This window comes from Leptosomus discolor, chromosome 6, assembly GCF_034619465.1.
Source record: "Leptosomus discolor isolate bLepDis1 chromosome 6, bLepDis1.hap2, whole genome shotgun sequence".
Lineage (NCBI taxonomy): Eukaryota > Metazoa > Chordata > Aves > Leptosomiformes > Leptosomidae > Leptosomus > Leptosomus discolor.
The window spans coordinates 44,149,292-44,167,707 of record NC_141396.1 but is presented as its reverse complement, the minus strand read 5'-3'; the positions used below and the strand labels follow the sequence as shown (position 1 = coordinate 44,167,707).

The window sequence follows — 18,416 nt, the reverse complement described above, 5'->3', positions numbered from 1 at the left end:
GAGTTATGACCCAAACCCCTGCTTTACACTGCACTCTTCCGTACTTCAAACTGCCATGCATGACTTGCAGGAGTCAAAGCACAGAACATGTTGTTTAGTTCAATAGTAATTACCCTAGCAATTTAATTGTTTGGTTTAGAAAATGCACGTGGTATCTGTCACATATACAATATAATTTTAATAGTTTGAGTGGCCTGCTTTTTGAAAAGTGTAGAAGAAAGTAAGTGCTGTTGTTGCTGGGTTATAAGAATTCAAATATATCCCACTTAAACCACTTCTCTCCCACAGTGTTCTCTTCACTGAGTCTCGGCCTTCTTCCTGAACGCTCAGCTACTCTAATGGTCTATGACGATGTAGTCCAGATAGTCTCAGGATTTCAAGGTATGCTGGTTTCTGGAAGTCGGAATTGAAATTTGAGTGACACTAAACAAAAAGCCCGATAGCCCGATACTGCCTGAACTCTGTGCTGTGGGTGAGACTGGTATCGCAGGGAGTTCTGAGTTCCCCGAGGAATGCTCCTCTGTGGGATGGTTTTACCAAACTGAATAATAGCTAAATTCATCACCAACTGCTGAGGCTAGGGAATTAGAGTTACTTGGTAATGGACAAGTTTGGACTTGAGTACCATTTGAGAGCTAGAGATTAAATTTCTTTTGCTATCTGTTGGATGTTTTTTTTATCTAGCCTCATTTAACCATCCTTGAAGTAAACGTTTTCTAATGTTCTTATTGTCTAAGAATTTTCTGGTTTTATTTTGTTTCTTGCTTCCTACAATGAATGCCTTAGAAATTTAGGACATAGAAAAATTGAAAATATCTCATACCTGCATTGTTATATACCCTATATAAACTTGCTTTTCTTAAGTACTTCCTGTGGACCCCTTAACAGACTGCCTGCAAAGCCAAATGCCGCAGGATGAAACCCACTGTATTAGAAGAACAGAGTTCCAGTCACCTTTTCATAAGGCCAAACACACAAGCTAAAGCAACTGTAGTATCAGTTAGATGAACAAGGTGTTTTCTGAATTACAGAGAATAAAGAATAAAATGGATTCATAATAAAATGTTCATCTCACCTAACTTAGCCCAATTGATACAATAGCTGAGGTAAGTGTTAAAAAAAGAACAAAAGTTTTTAAAGATGCCGTGATGAGCCAAAACACAGGGACATCCTTCCTGCGAGCGCTCTTATTGTGCATAAACTTATTCACATATGTTATGATAACCATCATTTTATACTCTACCAGATCGTTAATAAGCAGGGGCATTCTTCCTTCAATAATATTCCAAGATAACCTTGTTTTACCTGAGGGAATATAATACAATTATGCCTTCCTGACATCTTTTTTTATGGTTAGAAACCATCCAGTCACAATAGGCTTTTCATTAATGGTAGCACTAGATACGACTGGAGCACTAAACAAATTAGGTAGCTGATGGAACGCTCAGAAGGAGCTGGAGAGCAGCACAGCTGCCATGTGCATATTCTGCGATTTGAGAGCTGACATTATCTAATGGGGTAAATTAGATGGACAGGGAACTGTGTTAAACCACAAAGGATTCCATTAGACAAAACATGAAATGTTGTTTACCAACAGTATTCAACTAGCATACTCTTATTCTTATGCAAATGTGCTAATATTATACAATTGACTTAAAAAGAACACTCTGTTTATGTTTGCAGCTTCCTTTCTTCAAAAAAATGGGGGATGTTAAAGTGCTACAGGGACATTTAACAGCTGAGTGACACAAATATTTTCAACATAATCTTGCCCCCATCAGTGAATTGATCCAGGGTGTTCCAAATATATTTAAATTAGAATAATATAACTGGTTCTGCTGGTATAGCAGAGAAAGAGGATAAAGGAAGAAAATGGTACCCAGAGTAGTCTAAGGGCTGGGATTTGAACTCAGCCTTGCCCAGTAAAAAACTATTTTGTGGGACCAGCCCATGCTCCTTTTGTTGGGAGTTCTCTTGTGATGAAACCTAAATGAAAGACAGCCTAGACATTGTACCAGCATTTGAATGGAGTCTAGTCTCCATCCAAAATCCTTGTGACCTAGTTTTTCTCTGTTACCTCTCCAATTTGTTTCCCAGTAACTTTGCACTGCTTCAAAAGAGCTGATCAGGAGGTACCTTAGTGCAAAACCAAGACCAAAACAGAACTCATTATACCAGGAACAGACTGGGAACACTGGTGCTTGAAGCACCAGTCAAAGGGAAAGAAAGGCCTGTCTAGTACAGTAAGTTGCCAGTTGCTTTTGAATAATTAATCAAGCAAGCAGCTTATTATGCAATTGAGAAGTTTGTCTGAGTTGATGCAGCCAGCTTCATTTTCATGATGGCATTACAATCCGCTGCTGGCTCTGTCAGTAATTGCAAGGGATAGAGCTTGCCAGCCACAGGGTCATTTAAGTTATTTAATACCGGCACAGAGGTGAGCTGAACTTCAGCGTTCAGTGAATGGGAGCTGTATGGGTACCCTCTGTCTGCCTCTGACATATGAGCAATCAGAGCATGAACTGATGATACTTCAGATGTTACTTCACATAGATTGAAGCTCAAACGCCGGTGTGGTGCCACGTGTCACACATCCAGTGTGACAAGAGTTGCCTTACAGGGACTCCTTGAGGTGTTTACATCTTCAGGTGTGTGCTGGCAAACTGGAGCTGAAAGCATTTGAATCAGCATGTTGACAAGAGGATGTTTAAAGAAGATAACATCAGTGCTGAGCAGTCTACCTCATGGCACTCGCCAAGTGGAGACAGCTCGCATGACAGTTTTATACTTGAATGTGTCTGGGTGTTGTTTGGGTTTTATAAGTCAAAACTGGCTATCTTCAATAATCGAAGTAACAATAATAATCCGCCCCCAGAGATAAGTGTTGACTTGTTGAAAAAAACTCTAAGATTCTGGTCAGCACAAGTCTTCCTCTCCATTTTACCACTTCCAATTCCCTCAATACATCTATGCCCAAACATATGCCCCCAAACCCTCTATGACCTCTGTTAAAGGAGTACATTGGATTATCTTCTAGCGAGGTGGTGAGAGAAGGCGAAAGCCTTGGTAGCTGCTTCCCTCACAAGTCTTTCACTGGTAGCTCCCGGTCTTCTGCCCCTTTGAAGTCTCTTGTTGGGTTTGAGGAGACCCAGCTGAGAAGCCAGGGAGAGAGTCAGGGTGAGTGGCAGGTTTCCTGTGAATATCACCATCAAGGAGTTGGTTACTCTAGGGTATGAATTAACTATTCTGCACTAATTTATTGTATGTATATGCACTATGTAGAGAGGAAGCTGTTGCTTCCACCTTAAAACTTGCATCTGAGTTGATTGCTGTGCAGGTTTCTGCCAGGTTTGGGGCTCGGCCATAGGAAGCCTTTGTGTTGCCTGTTGGATCCAAGAAACTGAGGTTGGCTTTCTGAATCTTCCCTATCTGGTTAAGACTTGGCAGCTCACAGCTCTCCCAGTGCTACAAAACAACCTTTTATAGAAAACCCCAGAGCCTCCACTAAACTACTGTGTTACAGACTCAACAACGGTTACTTGGCTTTTAATTTTTCATTAGTTTGCCTCTTCAGAAATATAATACTGGTGCTTGGCAACTTGTATAATTCATCTTAGCCAGAGATTTAGACAGCAGAAAATCCTACAGTTTAACATTGAACTGTTAGTGATCATCCTAATGCCAGTTTCTTTGTTGTGTTTTTTTTTTTTCTGTTTTGTTACTGTGGATGCTTATTCCCTATGGGCCGGAGGAGCCGGCTCAGCAGTGCAGCCAGAGGTTCCCGAGTGCTTAAGCAGATCTGTCCCTGAGGTACAGCAAACTACTATGGTATTGCAGAGCTCTCGGGAGAGATGTCTTCCCTGAGTTCATTGCAGTCAATTTAGTCTTTTATGTTGTTTTCCATTTAAGCCTAGAAATTGGGTAAGGGAGATTTCTTCCCGTTTCACACAACCATTGTTTAATTGCTATCTCTTAAACACTTAAGCATACTGCCAGTCTTGAGAGCCTGCTGTAAATACTTAAATGTTTCAGAAATTAAAAAAAGAAAGGTGGTTTTGTAGCTTTTTCTTGCAGAAATGCCAAAGAAATGACAGCTAAACAATGATCAGCTCTTTGGAGATACTTGCCCGCCTACATAGCAATTTTTGTTGGCCAATACAAAGTTTGTTCTGTGGAATTTTAGGTTTTCTCATAGCTAGAGCTCCTGCTAGAAAGTAATGCGAGAAAAGATTCCAGTCTCCTGTTTAATGACATTGGCAGTTATAAAGCTTAGGAGTTGAGTCAAGCTCTTTCATCTTTCTTGCAGTGAAGTTACATCTAACCTAGAAGTGCTGCCAGAGACTAATAGAGGAAAAGAAGCAAAATTGTTTTGAGTTGACATCTTTGAACCGCCTAGTCAAATGTGAATTAGGGAAAAAAACGGCTTGTCTCTTGATTTTGTGCTGTGTGGGGAGTGTTCTGTGAGCATTCAAAATGAGCTCTGGAGAATACAATAGCTTTTGATTTAGAAATTAATTTACATGTTGCACACACAAACTTGCAGATGGAGTCTTGCTGTGTGTTGCTAAACAGTGCTAATGGTGAGCATCCATTGAGAAAGACTATTGACTTTTTAAACTGGGATTTAAATGAGACATGAAATGCCATAGTACATGAAACAGTCTTAAATCATGTTGCAGCAAAGATCCTTCAATTAACACCTAGTGATCTTGAAAAAACCACTAAAACTGTACAAGGCAGAGGAAAAGAGAGAAATCTTACGTGCCAAGTAATCTGTTTCTGTTTAGATGTGTTCTTTGCATGGGAAAGTATGGAAACTCTTTTCACCCAAGCTTTGTCAAGTGAAGCTTTTTATCCAGTGATTTAAATGACAAGTGGTTATTATTTCAGTACTAGAGAGTTAACATGGCCAAAGCTTTGTAAAAATTAAATACAGAAATACACAAGTTAATTGGGACTACAGGTAGAATTGTCTCTTGGAAAACAACTTTAAAGAGTATAAACTACATTTATGTTGCTATTTAAGGAGAAACAAAATTTAAACAAATATGGTGAATTGGATGCTTTTCTAAGCTTTCACATGCCCTACCTCTGAACCCAGTTTTAGTTTCAGTTATGTTCATTAAAAGAAGCATGTAATGAAATTGGAGGTGATCCAGGGAAATAAAATAGTCGGAAAAGCTTCTGACATTATGTGCCTTCACAATTTTGCTCTGTAATACTTGTGGAAAAATAATGGCAACTGCAAAATAAATGTAAAAATACTGGTTTTCCTCCTCTTTTGTAATAGCCTTCTGATGTCTCTGTCCTTCTCAAGCTATCGCAATTTATAATTAAAAAAACCCTGTAAATGTGCTTCCAAAAATATGAATACCTAAATATTCTGCCCGCCTTGGATATAAAGTCACTTTTAATTTTTTTAGGTGCACGGACTCAGCCACAAGTTCACTTTCAGAGAAGATCTGTGAAATTACCAGAGAACACTAGCTACAGTGATTTGACAGCATATCTGACTGCAGCCAGTTCACCCTGGGAAGTGGACAGTTTTCCTTATTTGCAGGGATTAGATGGAAATGGAACAGGTAACCCCCTACTTTGGCTTTGCTCTGGTCCAGGGATCGACTTTTAACCATATAAATTTTTCCAGTCCACATTCCAGCAAATATTCTTTAAAATCTGGGTGATGTGATAGGTTCAACTGCCCCACCAAAACACTGTTCCAATAAGCAAGAAAGCAAGGTCTGCTGTTCCTTAAATGGGACTGAATAGCAAAGATGAAGACTCCTTGGCCTTGGGAGATCAGAAAATTTTGTTACACTTGTAATTTAGAGCTAAGTCCCCAGATGTGCTGCACATGCCCATACAAGAATGGAGATTAATGTGAAGGGACAAAAGAGGATTTAACTTGAGGATGCCATAGAATTCTTGTTCAGGTTTTTTTCTAAAAATACATGAAATGCCTATATATCAAGGATTTAAAACTGTTATTTCAGCTAAGAGTTGTTTCAATGGCTTTGTTAATACTTTTGGATCTAGCTTCAGCCAAAAATGTGCAAATTCATCCAGCACCAAAGGGAAAGAAATGAAAATTCATAGTAGAAACATGACTACTGTTAAATTCAAAGCTGTAATACATTTTTATGACTGCAATTGCCTGTTACTCTTCTTCCATTTCTCCATTAGTCTTGCTTGAAATAATTGGTATTGTGAGGCTAGAGAAAAATGGAAGAATTTGGCACAGAAGTCTTAAAATTCTTAAAATGCTGGTATGAAAAGGAGAATGTTTTCTCTGTGTCGGTATTGGGTTAGTAAGCAAGCAGTGGCCTTGCAGTGCAACAGAAGAGGTTCAGACTGGTGATTAGGAGAATCTTGCTATGGTGAGGGTAGTTTAAGCTGTAGAATCAATTGCTTGAGGGTGTTGGACAGAGTTAGACAATCACCTGTGAGGACGGCATAGGCATAGCTGAGCGTGCTTTGAAGCAGGTGAAATAACCCCCCGAGGTCCCTCCCTGCTGTTTCTCAGAATGTGTTTGCTTGTGATGTGTTGATCTAGGTGACTTTGAATGCGGGGTCATGTGTGTTAACGCTATCTCCTGAGCTCGCTAGCTTTTCCCTAAAAAAGAAAAATGGCAAAATAAACTTGCCCTTCCCTTTGTACAAATCTGAATATGTCCTTTACTGTTACAACTAGAAATGTGTCTGCTACCTTAGTCCAATCCTTCTGTCTGCGCCAGTAGGTACATCTCATCCTATCTCATTCTGTCTCTGTCATTTCCTTATTCTCATCTTCCACCTTCAGTTTTCTCTGGCTCTTCATACTCAGACATGATCAAATACCTCTTTATCTTTTTTAGAACGAAGGAATGCACTTGATCTCACTCATCTGTCTCCTTCCTCATCTCCTTTCTTTTTATCTCTAAACCCACTGAACAAACTGTTGACAATGTGTGTGGGATTCCTCTCTCCCAAATCTTTCCTTAGTACTCTGCAACCCAACTTCCCACCCTTGCATTTATTTAGTGAAAACAGGTCTTGTGGAGATTTCAGATGATCACCTCATGGGAACTACACAACCAGGGCATAAAATATGTACAAATTTTAGAATTCTAAGAAAACTCAGCATTAATTTGCATGGGAAATTTTGGACTGTTCCTGACTACTGCTACTTCTCCCCTCTCTCACACCTTTCCTGCCCCCCAATTACTGCTCTGTTCTTTCACCATTTATTTGCATGTCTGTAGAGTTTTGGAGAGGTCCTCCCATTTGTTTCAGTGAGCTCAGTTCTCTGCCTAGTATTTATCCAGAGTGACTTTACAGTTGTTTTAACTAAAATCTATTCTCTAGGAGTTCAGTGGTTTTCACAAAATCCCAACTGGGTGTTGAAGTAGAAATATGGAGCAGTGAAAATTCATTGCATGAATCGGCATGTTCCAAACATAAAAATTCAAAGAATTTAGCTGCAAGTAGAGACAAGCCTGTATAGTATTAGCTTATTGATTGTATTAATCATCAATTGGAGAACAGTAGGATGGTTTCACAAAATCTTGTCCTTTTAACCAAACTAAACAAAACTTTCCATTGTCTGCGGTATTGGACCAAGCGGGCTAATAACCATTACTGCTGCTGGGTGTGTAGGCAGTTTGTTTCTTTATAAAGAGTCAAGTCTAAGTCACAATGGATTTTCCTCTGATTATTTTTAGAGCTCTTTACAGGTCATCACGTGTCAAAAATTACAAGAAATAAATGAAAGCTGACATTTATTGAGGTCCGTTCCCATTTAATCTGTGCATGTGCTTATTGGTTTTATAGCATGTGGGAGTTTCATAAGCATTGATTTTCATTTACCTTCGCAACAGAAAAGAGCAAAATTCGTCTTTTTAATGAGTATTTATATACTGTGCAAGGTGGCAAACTGAAGGATTATTTCTTCTTGCCTAAGGTCAGTAGATTTCAGAGATTTCTTCATCTTTTAATATAACTTGTTCAGCCTAGTACTGAGCAAAGTGTCAGTGCATCTTAATTAAAAAAAGATGCAAACAGTGTTTCACCATCAGAATGCTTTTTCTGGGACTGAAAACTCATTTTTACAGATGTTAGGCAGATGTGCTTTATCAAGACAGTAATGAAAGAAAAATTCATAACTTTCAATATCTAAAAATAAGTAAAATATAAAGCATAATTTAATCTTAGATATTAATCTAAATGTTTCTAAAATCCGAAGTTATACCTTTTGTCACTAGGAATTTGTATATACCAGAATATGGTCAGGTTATGATACTTAGCAGTAGGAATTTATTTCTCTGATACTAGCCTGAGAAACTTAGCGGCCCAAGTCCAGTGACCTGGGGACAAGCATCAATCTGACAGAAGTTATAGGTGCATGGCAGAGGCAGTGGATTGAACGATCAGGAATAAAGGAACAACTTTTTCCCCACGAATATTCCCCTCTCTCTCTCTGTTTTATATTCTAAGGCTGTAAGGGGATGATACTATGCACCACTGGAGCCTGTAATATACAAATGCTTGGGTAGGCTGGCAGCCTTCCCCTACACCCTAGCTGGACTTCCAAACATTATTTTTCTGTTTTTTCTCTCAGTTAGCTCTGTGACTTTCTTATATGGCTATCTTCAGAGTGCCTGTTTTCTCAGCACTTTAACCCCTCTGGAAGATCTGCTTCTGCCCCGCCGTTCACAGCAGGTCAGAGCAGCCTGTATGGCTGTGACAGTGACACGTGCCTTCAAATCTGGGGAAAATGTGTGTCAGAGTAGATGCTGTAGTAAATAAGTCACAGGCAAAGTTACTTCTGGTTATTTTCCATGTCTTCAGTTTGGCATCTCTTGCAAAATCCAAAGAATTTAGAATTCTGAGGAGTTTTGTGTCTTTTTTTTTTTTTTTTTTTTCTTCCCCTTGCCTTTGCTGCTGTCCCCCAGCCCCCTTCCTGGTGACGTCTTAGCTTCGGTGAGCTGTCCCTCAGAGACATTGCATTTAATAAAGGCCGTTCCTTGAGACTTACTCAGTGTTAAGAGAAATCATAAAGGTCTTAATGCTTTCCCAGCATCCTCTCGGATGCACTCACACTAGTGAGCGCTGTTGCTAAGACACTGCGTATTCCCCAGGACCCCACGCCGTGCCTTTGCATCACAGGTGGCATCCCACCCATGGGTGCTAATGTGCTTTCACAGGCAGGGTACACTGCCGTAAGGCACCAGGGCTGTGGGAGGGGCAGCACCCTGCTCCTTCTTCCAGGCCAGCCCCATGGCCAGGTGGGCGGCTGCTCAGCCCCCGGGGCCAGGGTGCAGGAGGCGGCAGAGCAGATGTTCTTTGCATGAGTGTGGACCCGGGTGGCTCCAGCCCCTTGCAAAACTGGAAGCTCCAGCTCTTCCTATTTAAACTACTACCACTATTGCTCTGAGCTCCAGATCTCCTTGGGTTTAAGCCTCAAGCTTTTTTTTCCCTGAATACAATCGGGGTATTTTTCCCTGTCATCAATCCATTTGGTGAAGTGGTTGAAGGGTTATAACACTTTTTTAAATCGTGTTGTCATGAAGTAATGCCCATTGATGTGCAGTTTATATGTAAAGAATAATTATTATCTTACACAGAAAAGATAACACTGTGTATTCTAATAATCCATTTAGCTTGGTTCATTTCAGTGAAAGGCCAAAGAAAATACATCCTGGCATTCTTCAACATGTGACTGCTCATCCTTGCAGTGTCACTGCATGTTTGGGTGTTTGTTAGTAATGACATGGGCATGTGAGGCTATAATAAAGGCTTGTCAGATATTTTTTTCCATGATTATGTTTGTGATACTTGCACATATTTATTTAAGATGAAATAAGATAAGAAAATATATGCAGGAGATTTTTGCCGTTGTAGTTTTCTCGTCTTCAGAATTTTCCAAGATCAAGTGAAAAATACAGAAGCATGTACATCTTTCCTGTTGTGAATTTTGTAAGACGAGGAGGATGATCACCACCATCCCTTGAGAAATATGTTGGTGCAGTACTGCAGTGTTGAGCCACATGGGTGTGTCTTAAATTCTGGGAAGTTCTGTAGTCACAATGTTCATTCATTCTCTTGGTAGGAAACAGCACTAGGTATGACCTCACCCCTGTCACCGCAGTCAGTGTTCATCTCCTCAGCAGCGATGGGACCCCAATCCCCGTGAATGGCCCCATCTATGTAACAGTGCCTCTGCCAACAAACAGCAACTTGAAGCACAATGCACACGTTCCAGCATGGAGGTTTGACCAAAAATTTGGTAGGTGACGTCTCCTTGTGATTCCCTAGATGGCTTCATTTGTCTGAAAGTAATGTCTCGCTGCATTTATTATGTTAATGTAGTAAGGTCTTCACTGGAGGGTACAGAAATCTGTTTTCTGTCTAAAAGGAGAGAAGACTTGAGTTTTATTAATCAAGTAATATATAGTGTATATGCAAATATACTTGAGTAGCATCGTGTGCCACTTCTAGACAGAATTTTTTTTGTAAATCTACTGTTTTGCAATTATTAAATATTTTATGTAAAAACTATCTTGAGAGAACTTGGTATCACCCACAGACTGAGAAGCAAAGAGGCGTATTCACCATGGCATTGAAATGGAAGTCTGGAGAAATGGAAACTATCCTTATCTTTGCCAGCAGCCAGTGATCTGACCTTTGGTCCCTCTCTTGTCTCTAGCTCAGTTTCCTGCCTGTCAGATAGGAAACATAATACTGACTTCTTTTGTAAATCACTTTGAGATTGACTAATACTTTCAAGAAGGAAAGTACATGTAAATTTTTTTTTTTTTTTTTTAAAAAAAAAGGAAGCAAGCAAAATTCCTGAAATATTTTGAAAGGACAGAATGACTATTCAGTATAAGATGTAAAAATGCTCTCAGTTTTTTGCATTGGAGGGTAACATTTGCATTGTGAACCTGAATTTTCCCAGAAATACATGGTTTAGGCTCTCTATTTTTGTTGGTTTTTTTGTTTTGTTTTGTTTTTTCATTTCATCGCTGGCTGGTATACCGTGCTGGCCTTCTTTACACCTCCAAAATGTAAAGGATTAAGGGGTGCATAAGTCTTGCCCTGGTGATTCCCCTTCAGTTATTGCTCTGTGCCTTCTGAAGTACGTACCAGCTGGTTGTTAAGAAAAAGAAGTGAAAAAAGAGGAGCGGAAGGTGAGAAAGGTAGATGCTGTGAGGAAGAGAGGAAGAAAAAGGCGCCAGAAATGTGGATCCGTATAGACAATCAGTGGGGTTCTGTCCCTCCAAGGCAAGTGTTTGGGGCCAGTTTGTGATCACATCCAGAAGTAGAGCAATGAGCACGAAACCAGCGTGTTGGAGGAAGGGAGGGGAGGGGGGAAGAGAGAGGTGAAGGGGGAAATAATATTTTTGTTTCCTTCCTGCCTCTGTTGCTGAAAAAGGTGATGTATTTTCAAACAGCATACCTATAAATCTTTTGTCAGAAGTTAGCTATATTAGATGGTAAAGCAGTAGGATTTAATTAAGAATAAATTTTAATATGATATAAAATTCAGTAGTAGGAAAATGCACTGAATGGATTTGGGGTTTTCCTTAACTGTGGAAACAGCACTTTTCTTATGATGCCCTGGCAGTGAGTTTCACTACGTTCTTCCTGAAACTGATTTTGAGTTGTGATTCTAGAAACGATTTTGTTTCCCTGTGTTTAAAAAATTATGAGGAAGACCGGCTCGCGTTTGCTTTCTCGACAAGAAGTGGTCCAGTCCATCCCCAACCCTTGCTGTCAGCTCGGTTAGAGCTGCAGCCTGTCTCATTGCTAGTTGCTCACTGCTAATAAAATGGTTCTGATTTTGATTATGGAGCTTTCTCATTTATGGCCAAATTTCCATGCCCCTGCGGTGGGGCCACAGAAGCACTGTCTTAGTATGGAATGTGGTTTTTACTTCTGTATATAAAGAGCTAGTTGCCCTACTGCATGAAATATATATTAGTATAGATCAATACAGGTTAGTCAATCAGTGTTTCAGGCTTGAGGCTCCCAATCTTGAGACAAGTCCAACCTTGTTTGCTTCAAGACAAACTGCTGGAACTCTTGTGTCATTGGGAGGGGAAGGCATGAGGACCACTAAACAAAACACGTCTTTGTCAGGCCACTTACCTTCACAAATTCGTGGAGAGGAAGGTATTGAAGACATTAGGCTTAGGCTTCAGCTCACTCTTCAGCTGAAGTAAGCATCTCTCCATGCAACCAAAGATGTTGAACAAAGATGCATTTAAGCCCTGCCTGCAGCATGCCAATTCTAGCAGAATTTTGGCCACATCCCAACAAATTTAAATTAGAGTCACCTAATTTAATAAGTGGAGCAACTACTCTATCTTGTGCGGGCTACATTAGCACCCTAAGGGCTGTCAAACTAGCCATATGTAGCGTGAACGTGGTGGTACCCTGTCATTCCCCATCCCTGTGGTGCTTGGACTGTGAAGGGAGGAGAATGGATGATGACTGGGACGGCTCCATGATGGAGAAATCCTTAACTGGCAAATAAGTTGTTGTAACCCATTTGCACTGCCAGAGCTGTGCCTTTTCAGGATAGGATCTCTCTCCTCATTATTCTGATTTTGTCTTTCATTTCAGGAGCTGCTTTTTTCAGTGCTAGTTATGTTGCAGTCTCTCCTTAATAGATTTTCAGTGGCTTAAATTTTCACACTTGTGTCTGAAAACTGAGGAAATGCCAGAGATGGAAAACTATGACTCTATTACTAGGCAATAATGCAGTGCTTCTCTCTAGCGTATTAGCAGTACAGTGGGCACTTGTTTGTGCAAGCCATTGTTTTTGTTTAGAATCCATGTGGTTGTCATCATTACTGCATGAAGTATAATTTCTGCTCTAAAAAGCAGAAATACTTTTCAGTTTTAGAGGAGGGAATGGAGAAAGGGACAGGAAAACTACAAATATCTTTTAATTCTTAGAATCTTGTACATTTTGCTGAGCTCATGGTGTACTAGTATAAACCCAGTGGCATCTGATTGGAAGTGCAGAGATTTTCATAGTTTCTACAGAAATTAGGCATATTTGCATATTACGGCAGCCAAAAATAATTAATGGCTTTTTTTAGGATGTTTACCATAAACAATCTGTATTTTCATGACCACAGTTTCTGTCCTTGAGAGAGAACTGGGGAGAGAAGGGGGAGAAGCAGCAGGGTCTGCTTAAGGCAGAGGGTGGCTCCATTGACACTGATGAAACACACAGCCAGAAAAAGCAGGCTGACATCAAAATAAGACAATCTGCTGCATCTATTTTATACTGTTCCAAATGAGATTTTTCATTACAAAACAAACTTACTGCCTTGCGTGCAGAGCAAGCAAATTAAGGCAGTAATACCTTTTTGAATAATTAATAAAATGAAGAGCAACTGTCTATGCCCTGGAGAGGTTTTAGGGTAAATGAGTATGTCCAGCCTTGTTCTTGTGTGGGAGATGCACTCCACCACCTTTCTCTGCAGCATTTCTTAGTGTTGGTAGTAATAAGCACAGATGCACTGATGTTATGGAGAGGTATACAATAAAATGCAACTTAATTGTTCTATGCTGTTGGCATACCTGTATCTCTTATGTTTCACACTGCTGTGGGAGAGTGGTTTTATTTCATAGTACACACTTAAAGGTTTGAAGATTAAGAGATAGGGATTCTCATTTTTATAATCAGGATTGCTCAGTGGGGTTCTCTGGGTTGTTGGCTTTTTTTTCTGAAGTGCTGCCTTGTTTTTCTCAAAATCTGAAGGGGCTGAAAAACTTTTTTTTTCTTTATCCGTAAACAGATGGTTGGGATCATGACTTCCTCCCTGTGTATTTGCCTTGATGTCAGTAGGATTTTCAGCAATATAATTAATCTGTCTATTCTTGGGCACCAAATTTCTGTCCAAGGCTTCTTTCTAGCCTTGTCGTCTTCAGTCAGAAATTAATACTACAGATCCCAGTAGAAATGAAACTTTGCACCTCCTGTGTCATTTCCAGCTCCCACCAGCTGGACTGAATAACACAGCACTTGCTCAGCTGTATTCTCCTCAGCCCCCTTTTGAATGGTTTATGGTTTATGTTAAGGTGTCTGTTTTTCATTGGATTCAGTGAGCAAACTGTAAGACCAGCATTCTCCATTTTAGGTCCTCAGTTTCATCCCATGTGGAAGCGTTATGTATGTGGATATAGACCTCTATATCCACATCTAGAGCTGTATGAAGGGCTTTGAAATACTGCCAAATATTCCAGAGTGCATAATATGGAAATGGGATTTATTCTTCAGTGACAGTATCAATGCATCTGCTAGTTTATTTATCCCACCAAATAATGGGAGAACACTGTTTTCAACCTTGTGTGACAAAGGACTCTGGAGTGAAGGGGTAAACCTCCACCCCTTTGGCTCCTCCTTCTGAAAATGTGTTATTTCTTGTACACTCCGTGTAAATTAAGTTCAGGGTACTGTTTCTCTGTTGTTCCTCCTCTCCAAACACTGGGTGTACATCTTTGACATGACCTTGTTGTCTTTAAATTGCTAGCTTCTTTGTAGAGGAGGATGTTTCCCCAGTGCCTGAAATCTCAACCGTGTATTAAAGTGATGGCAGAATATGGAGAAAAATATCTTGGGGAATTCTTTTTATGGCTTTATAAAGCACAATACTTTATGTACTCTGCTGTGCTTGGTCAGTGCTTTCAGACTGCATTTAAAGCCATGATAGATTTCTAAATATATTTAAAAGTCTGGAACTTACTTTTTCAGGGTAATGTCCTGCCTTTAGTGGTAAAACTTCCACTGTTTTTTGTGGAGTCAGAAATTCCTGATGTTCCTTCCTCAGCAAAAGGAAGATAATGTTTTCTGTGCTCAAAAGAAGTCGTGAGGATATACTTAACGTATAAACAGTGTCGATGCCTACTTAAACTTGACTGCAGTATGGGTTTGCTGTATTTCGTGGAGGTGAAATGATGCTTGGTTTTTTGCGAATAGTGTTTGTAGGCAGAGCAACAGCTACTGTCAGGCAGAGAATGTGGGTGAGTTAGTGTGCGTCTACCTGTCTAGTTCACTGCACACTATTTGTAAGTGAGATTGTCATGGTTTAACCCCGGCTGGCAGCTCAGCCCCACACAGCCACTCACTCATTTACCCCTGGTGGGATGGGGGAGAGAATCAGAAGGGTAAAAGTGAGAAAACTCGTGGGCTGAGATAAAGACAGTTTAATGGGTAAAGCAAAAGCCGCACACACCAGCAAAACAAAACAAGGAATTCATTCCCCAGTTCCCATTGCAGGTTGGTGTGCAGCCATCTCCAGGAGAGCAGGGCTCCATCATGTGTAATGAGGACTTGGAAAGACAAACACTGTCACTCCGAGTGTCCCCCCTTCCTTCTTCTTCCCCCAGCTCTATATGCTGAGCATGACATTATATGGTCTGGGATGTCCCTTTGGTCAGTCGGGGTCAGCTGTCCTGGCTGTGTCCCCTCCCAACTCCTTGTGCCCTCCCCAGCCTCCTCACTGGTGGGGTGGGGTGAGGAGCAGAAAAGGCCTTGGCTCTGTGTGAGCTCTGCTCAGCAACAACAAAAACATCCCTGTGTTATCAACATTATTCTCATCCTAAATCCAAAACACAACACTGTCCAGCTGCCAGGAAGAAAATTAACTCTATCCCAGCCGAAACCAGGACGAAGACAATTTGTAAAAGTCTCTGTTTTAAGCTTCTGTAACCTACCCAAGGAAAAGATTGACATATTTTCATAGTTAAAAAATAAAATTTATTCTTTTTTGTTGTGAATTCAATTAACTTCTGGTTGCCACCACATTCATACACCGCATGACAGACAGAGAGTAATCATTTAACAAGAACTTTTGCGGTCTGTTGCTTGGTTGACACTGGGTATGACTACCTGCCTCTGAACTTGGATAGACGGCCTGTGTTTGGACTACATGCAGCTGCGCACGTGGCCTGGGACTTCATGCACTTCTCCATGGGTTTTATTGGGTTTTCTGCGTGTGAGAAATGGACATGTTCAGGAAAACACATTCCCTGCCCCCAAAAGTTTGAATTTAATGTGATTGGATACAGAACATTTGGTTCTAGATCAGATTCCTGGTAATAAGGAGATTTATTTGCAAATTGCAAGGAGAAAACCAAGCCTCCACAAAATTCATAGTTACATCATTTCTGTAGTTTACAAGTTCCTTGACAATTTGATTTTGACTTCCTTTTTATCTCAGCTGTGAAGGTTAAATTATTCTTAAAGGCTAAATACACTGAGGAATACAGATTTTTAACTAACTGCTCTCAAAGAATTTCATATTTTGTGTGTTGCCATAGAAATGGCAGCTACCAAACCCAGCTTTTTACCATGTACGATGTCTACATAATAGGTGCAGATATAATTGCAGAGTAGTAGACAGACCTCAGCATTGAAGGGAAAAGAAGCTTTTCCTCTGACGCTTCATGGTGTAGCTCACTGAGGTATGTTCTCACTATCATGATTCCTCTGGAGAGGTGTAGTGGATCACAGGAGGCAGTTGTGTTTGTTTATCAATGTGTGTTGTTTTTAAAATGGATATTGTGGCTTACACGTGTGAAAGTGATGTGAATGGATCGTTTGATCCTCTTCCCACCTCGTATACCAGCCGAGTTGCATTTATGACAAGCAGACATGGTGGTATGATGGTGCTTAAGGGGAAGTTGAAGGAATCAGGCTGGTGCCAAAGTGTAGCGATACATGCAAATGATCTACTATTATGTAGTCAAGGAAATAAAACTGGAAATGAATAGTATGGCTTCTGGGAACAGGTTTTAATAACGGACTGTACATTGTGTCATGTAGATGGCCCTGTAGCTCCACCTACAGAACGCCTGCAGCAGAAGGTGGGAAGAGGTGGACATCAAAATTTCAAGTGTAGAAAAGACTATTGTGCTTGTGCAGCTGCTTGAGTTGGAGATGACTTGGAGATTGGTGGAAGTGCAGGCAGGAGTGCTGAGAGCAGGAGTGTGAAGTGTCTGGGTGGGGCTGGAAGAGGCTGAGGAGGGCCTGGGACAGCTTTCTTCTGTGGCCTTGGGACGGTAGATCAAATCCCAATGTGCGTCTGCTTCCACTACCAGCTTGAAATAGAACATGAGTGTGATGTGAGGCTGAATGAAGGAAAAGGCATGCAGTGTTTTGAATTGCCTTGTGCTTTTATTTATTACTTGTTCTAATAATTTTGTCAATAACTGACAAGTGATTAATAATATGATAAAGTGAATATTAAAGGCAGTATCTTTGACATACACCAGTAACTCGGGATGGTGGTCCAGCCAGCAGAACTCAGCTTTGCCTTTTGAAATAATTATTAACCAGTAATTATGTGGTTAGAAGTCATTTTCTTTAATAAATCTCCTCTGTTCTGGCATTCTGGAAGGAAATGCTGAGGGGACCGAAGCAATGCAAGCAGTTGCCTGGACAATGTGCCCTGCCTTCTGCCCAGACATAATTAAAACTATTAAATAATGAAAACTGACATGTTCTTTTGTTAAGGGGAAAAACAAGTAGAGATGGCAAAACCTACAAAGCTTTGCAGACAGTAGTAATAAATTGAACTTCCTTGCGAAAGTCTTCAAGATATGATGTTAAAAGTGTTTCCCTGATCATACACCAAATAACGGCGGTGCTGCTAGAACAGTAGCAGGATTTAGCCCCGGAAGGCTTGTGTAACAAATCCTGTAAGAGAGGAAGAATAATGAAGGTATGATCTCAGAGCAGGGACATGTATATTTTGACATTGCTTAGCAACTCCAAAACCAAAATTGTAATATTAACTTAAATACTATGAATTTTTAAACCCAGGTGTATTGAAGGGAGGGGGAGGAGGAGAGTAATCTCTACCACTGTTCAAGAAGGAATTTTTCAACTTTCAATTTCAGTGGCTTTTAGCTTTTTAGAATATGAGAAAAGTAAAACTCCAAACCCCATCCTTTTGTAGTAAAACTTCCCATGCTGATGCACATTAGAGGTGATTTTCAGTTGGAAGAAGAAATCTGATAAGCAGCTTTCAGCTGGTAGAATGAAAAGCTACAATTTATGTGTGTCAGAATGGGCTTTAGGAAGTTGTTTTCACAAACTTGCCCTTGATTAACTCTCCATAATAACGTTGCCATTTGAAGTGTCTAAATCAATTACTTGTAGAAAGACCGTTAGTATATTTGAATATCCTTTGCTGTCCTACACTGTCTGATAACAACCTGCCTCATTCCTTTTGACACGTATATCTCCATTTAACTGTGAATCTCTGCCTAAGCAAGGCAATCTTACAAGACATTGTAGACATCACAGAAGAGATCTGTGCTGAAAGAAAAGCACTTCTCATTAAGAACATTTGTTTAAAACATCTACGCTATTAAGTAGTACTGTTAAAAGTATCTTTCTTTTCTTTCCAAAACTC

The 18,416-nt window shown here is 40.2% G+C and overlaps 1 protein-coding gene across 1 annotated transcript in view; it reads left to right on the top strand.

Annotated features, from left to right (window-relative positions):
* FAM171A1 (family with sequence similarity 171 member A1) overlaps positions 1–18,416 on the top strand; it is an 86,989-nt gene that overhangs the window by 57,599 nt on the left and 10,974 nt on the right. Inside the window, exons 3-5 of the mRNA XM_086467074.1 lie at positions 289–381; positions 5,424–5,582; positions 10,088–10,264. Of these exons, the coding sequence (XP_086323200.1) occupies positions 289–381; positions 5,424–5,582; positions 10,088–10,264 (429 nt within the window). The remainder of the gene's footprint in view (positions 1–288; positions 382–5,423; positions 5,583–10,087; positions 10,265–18,416) is intronic.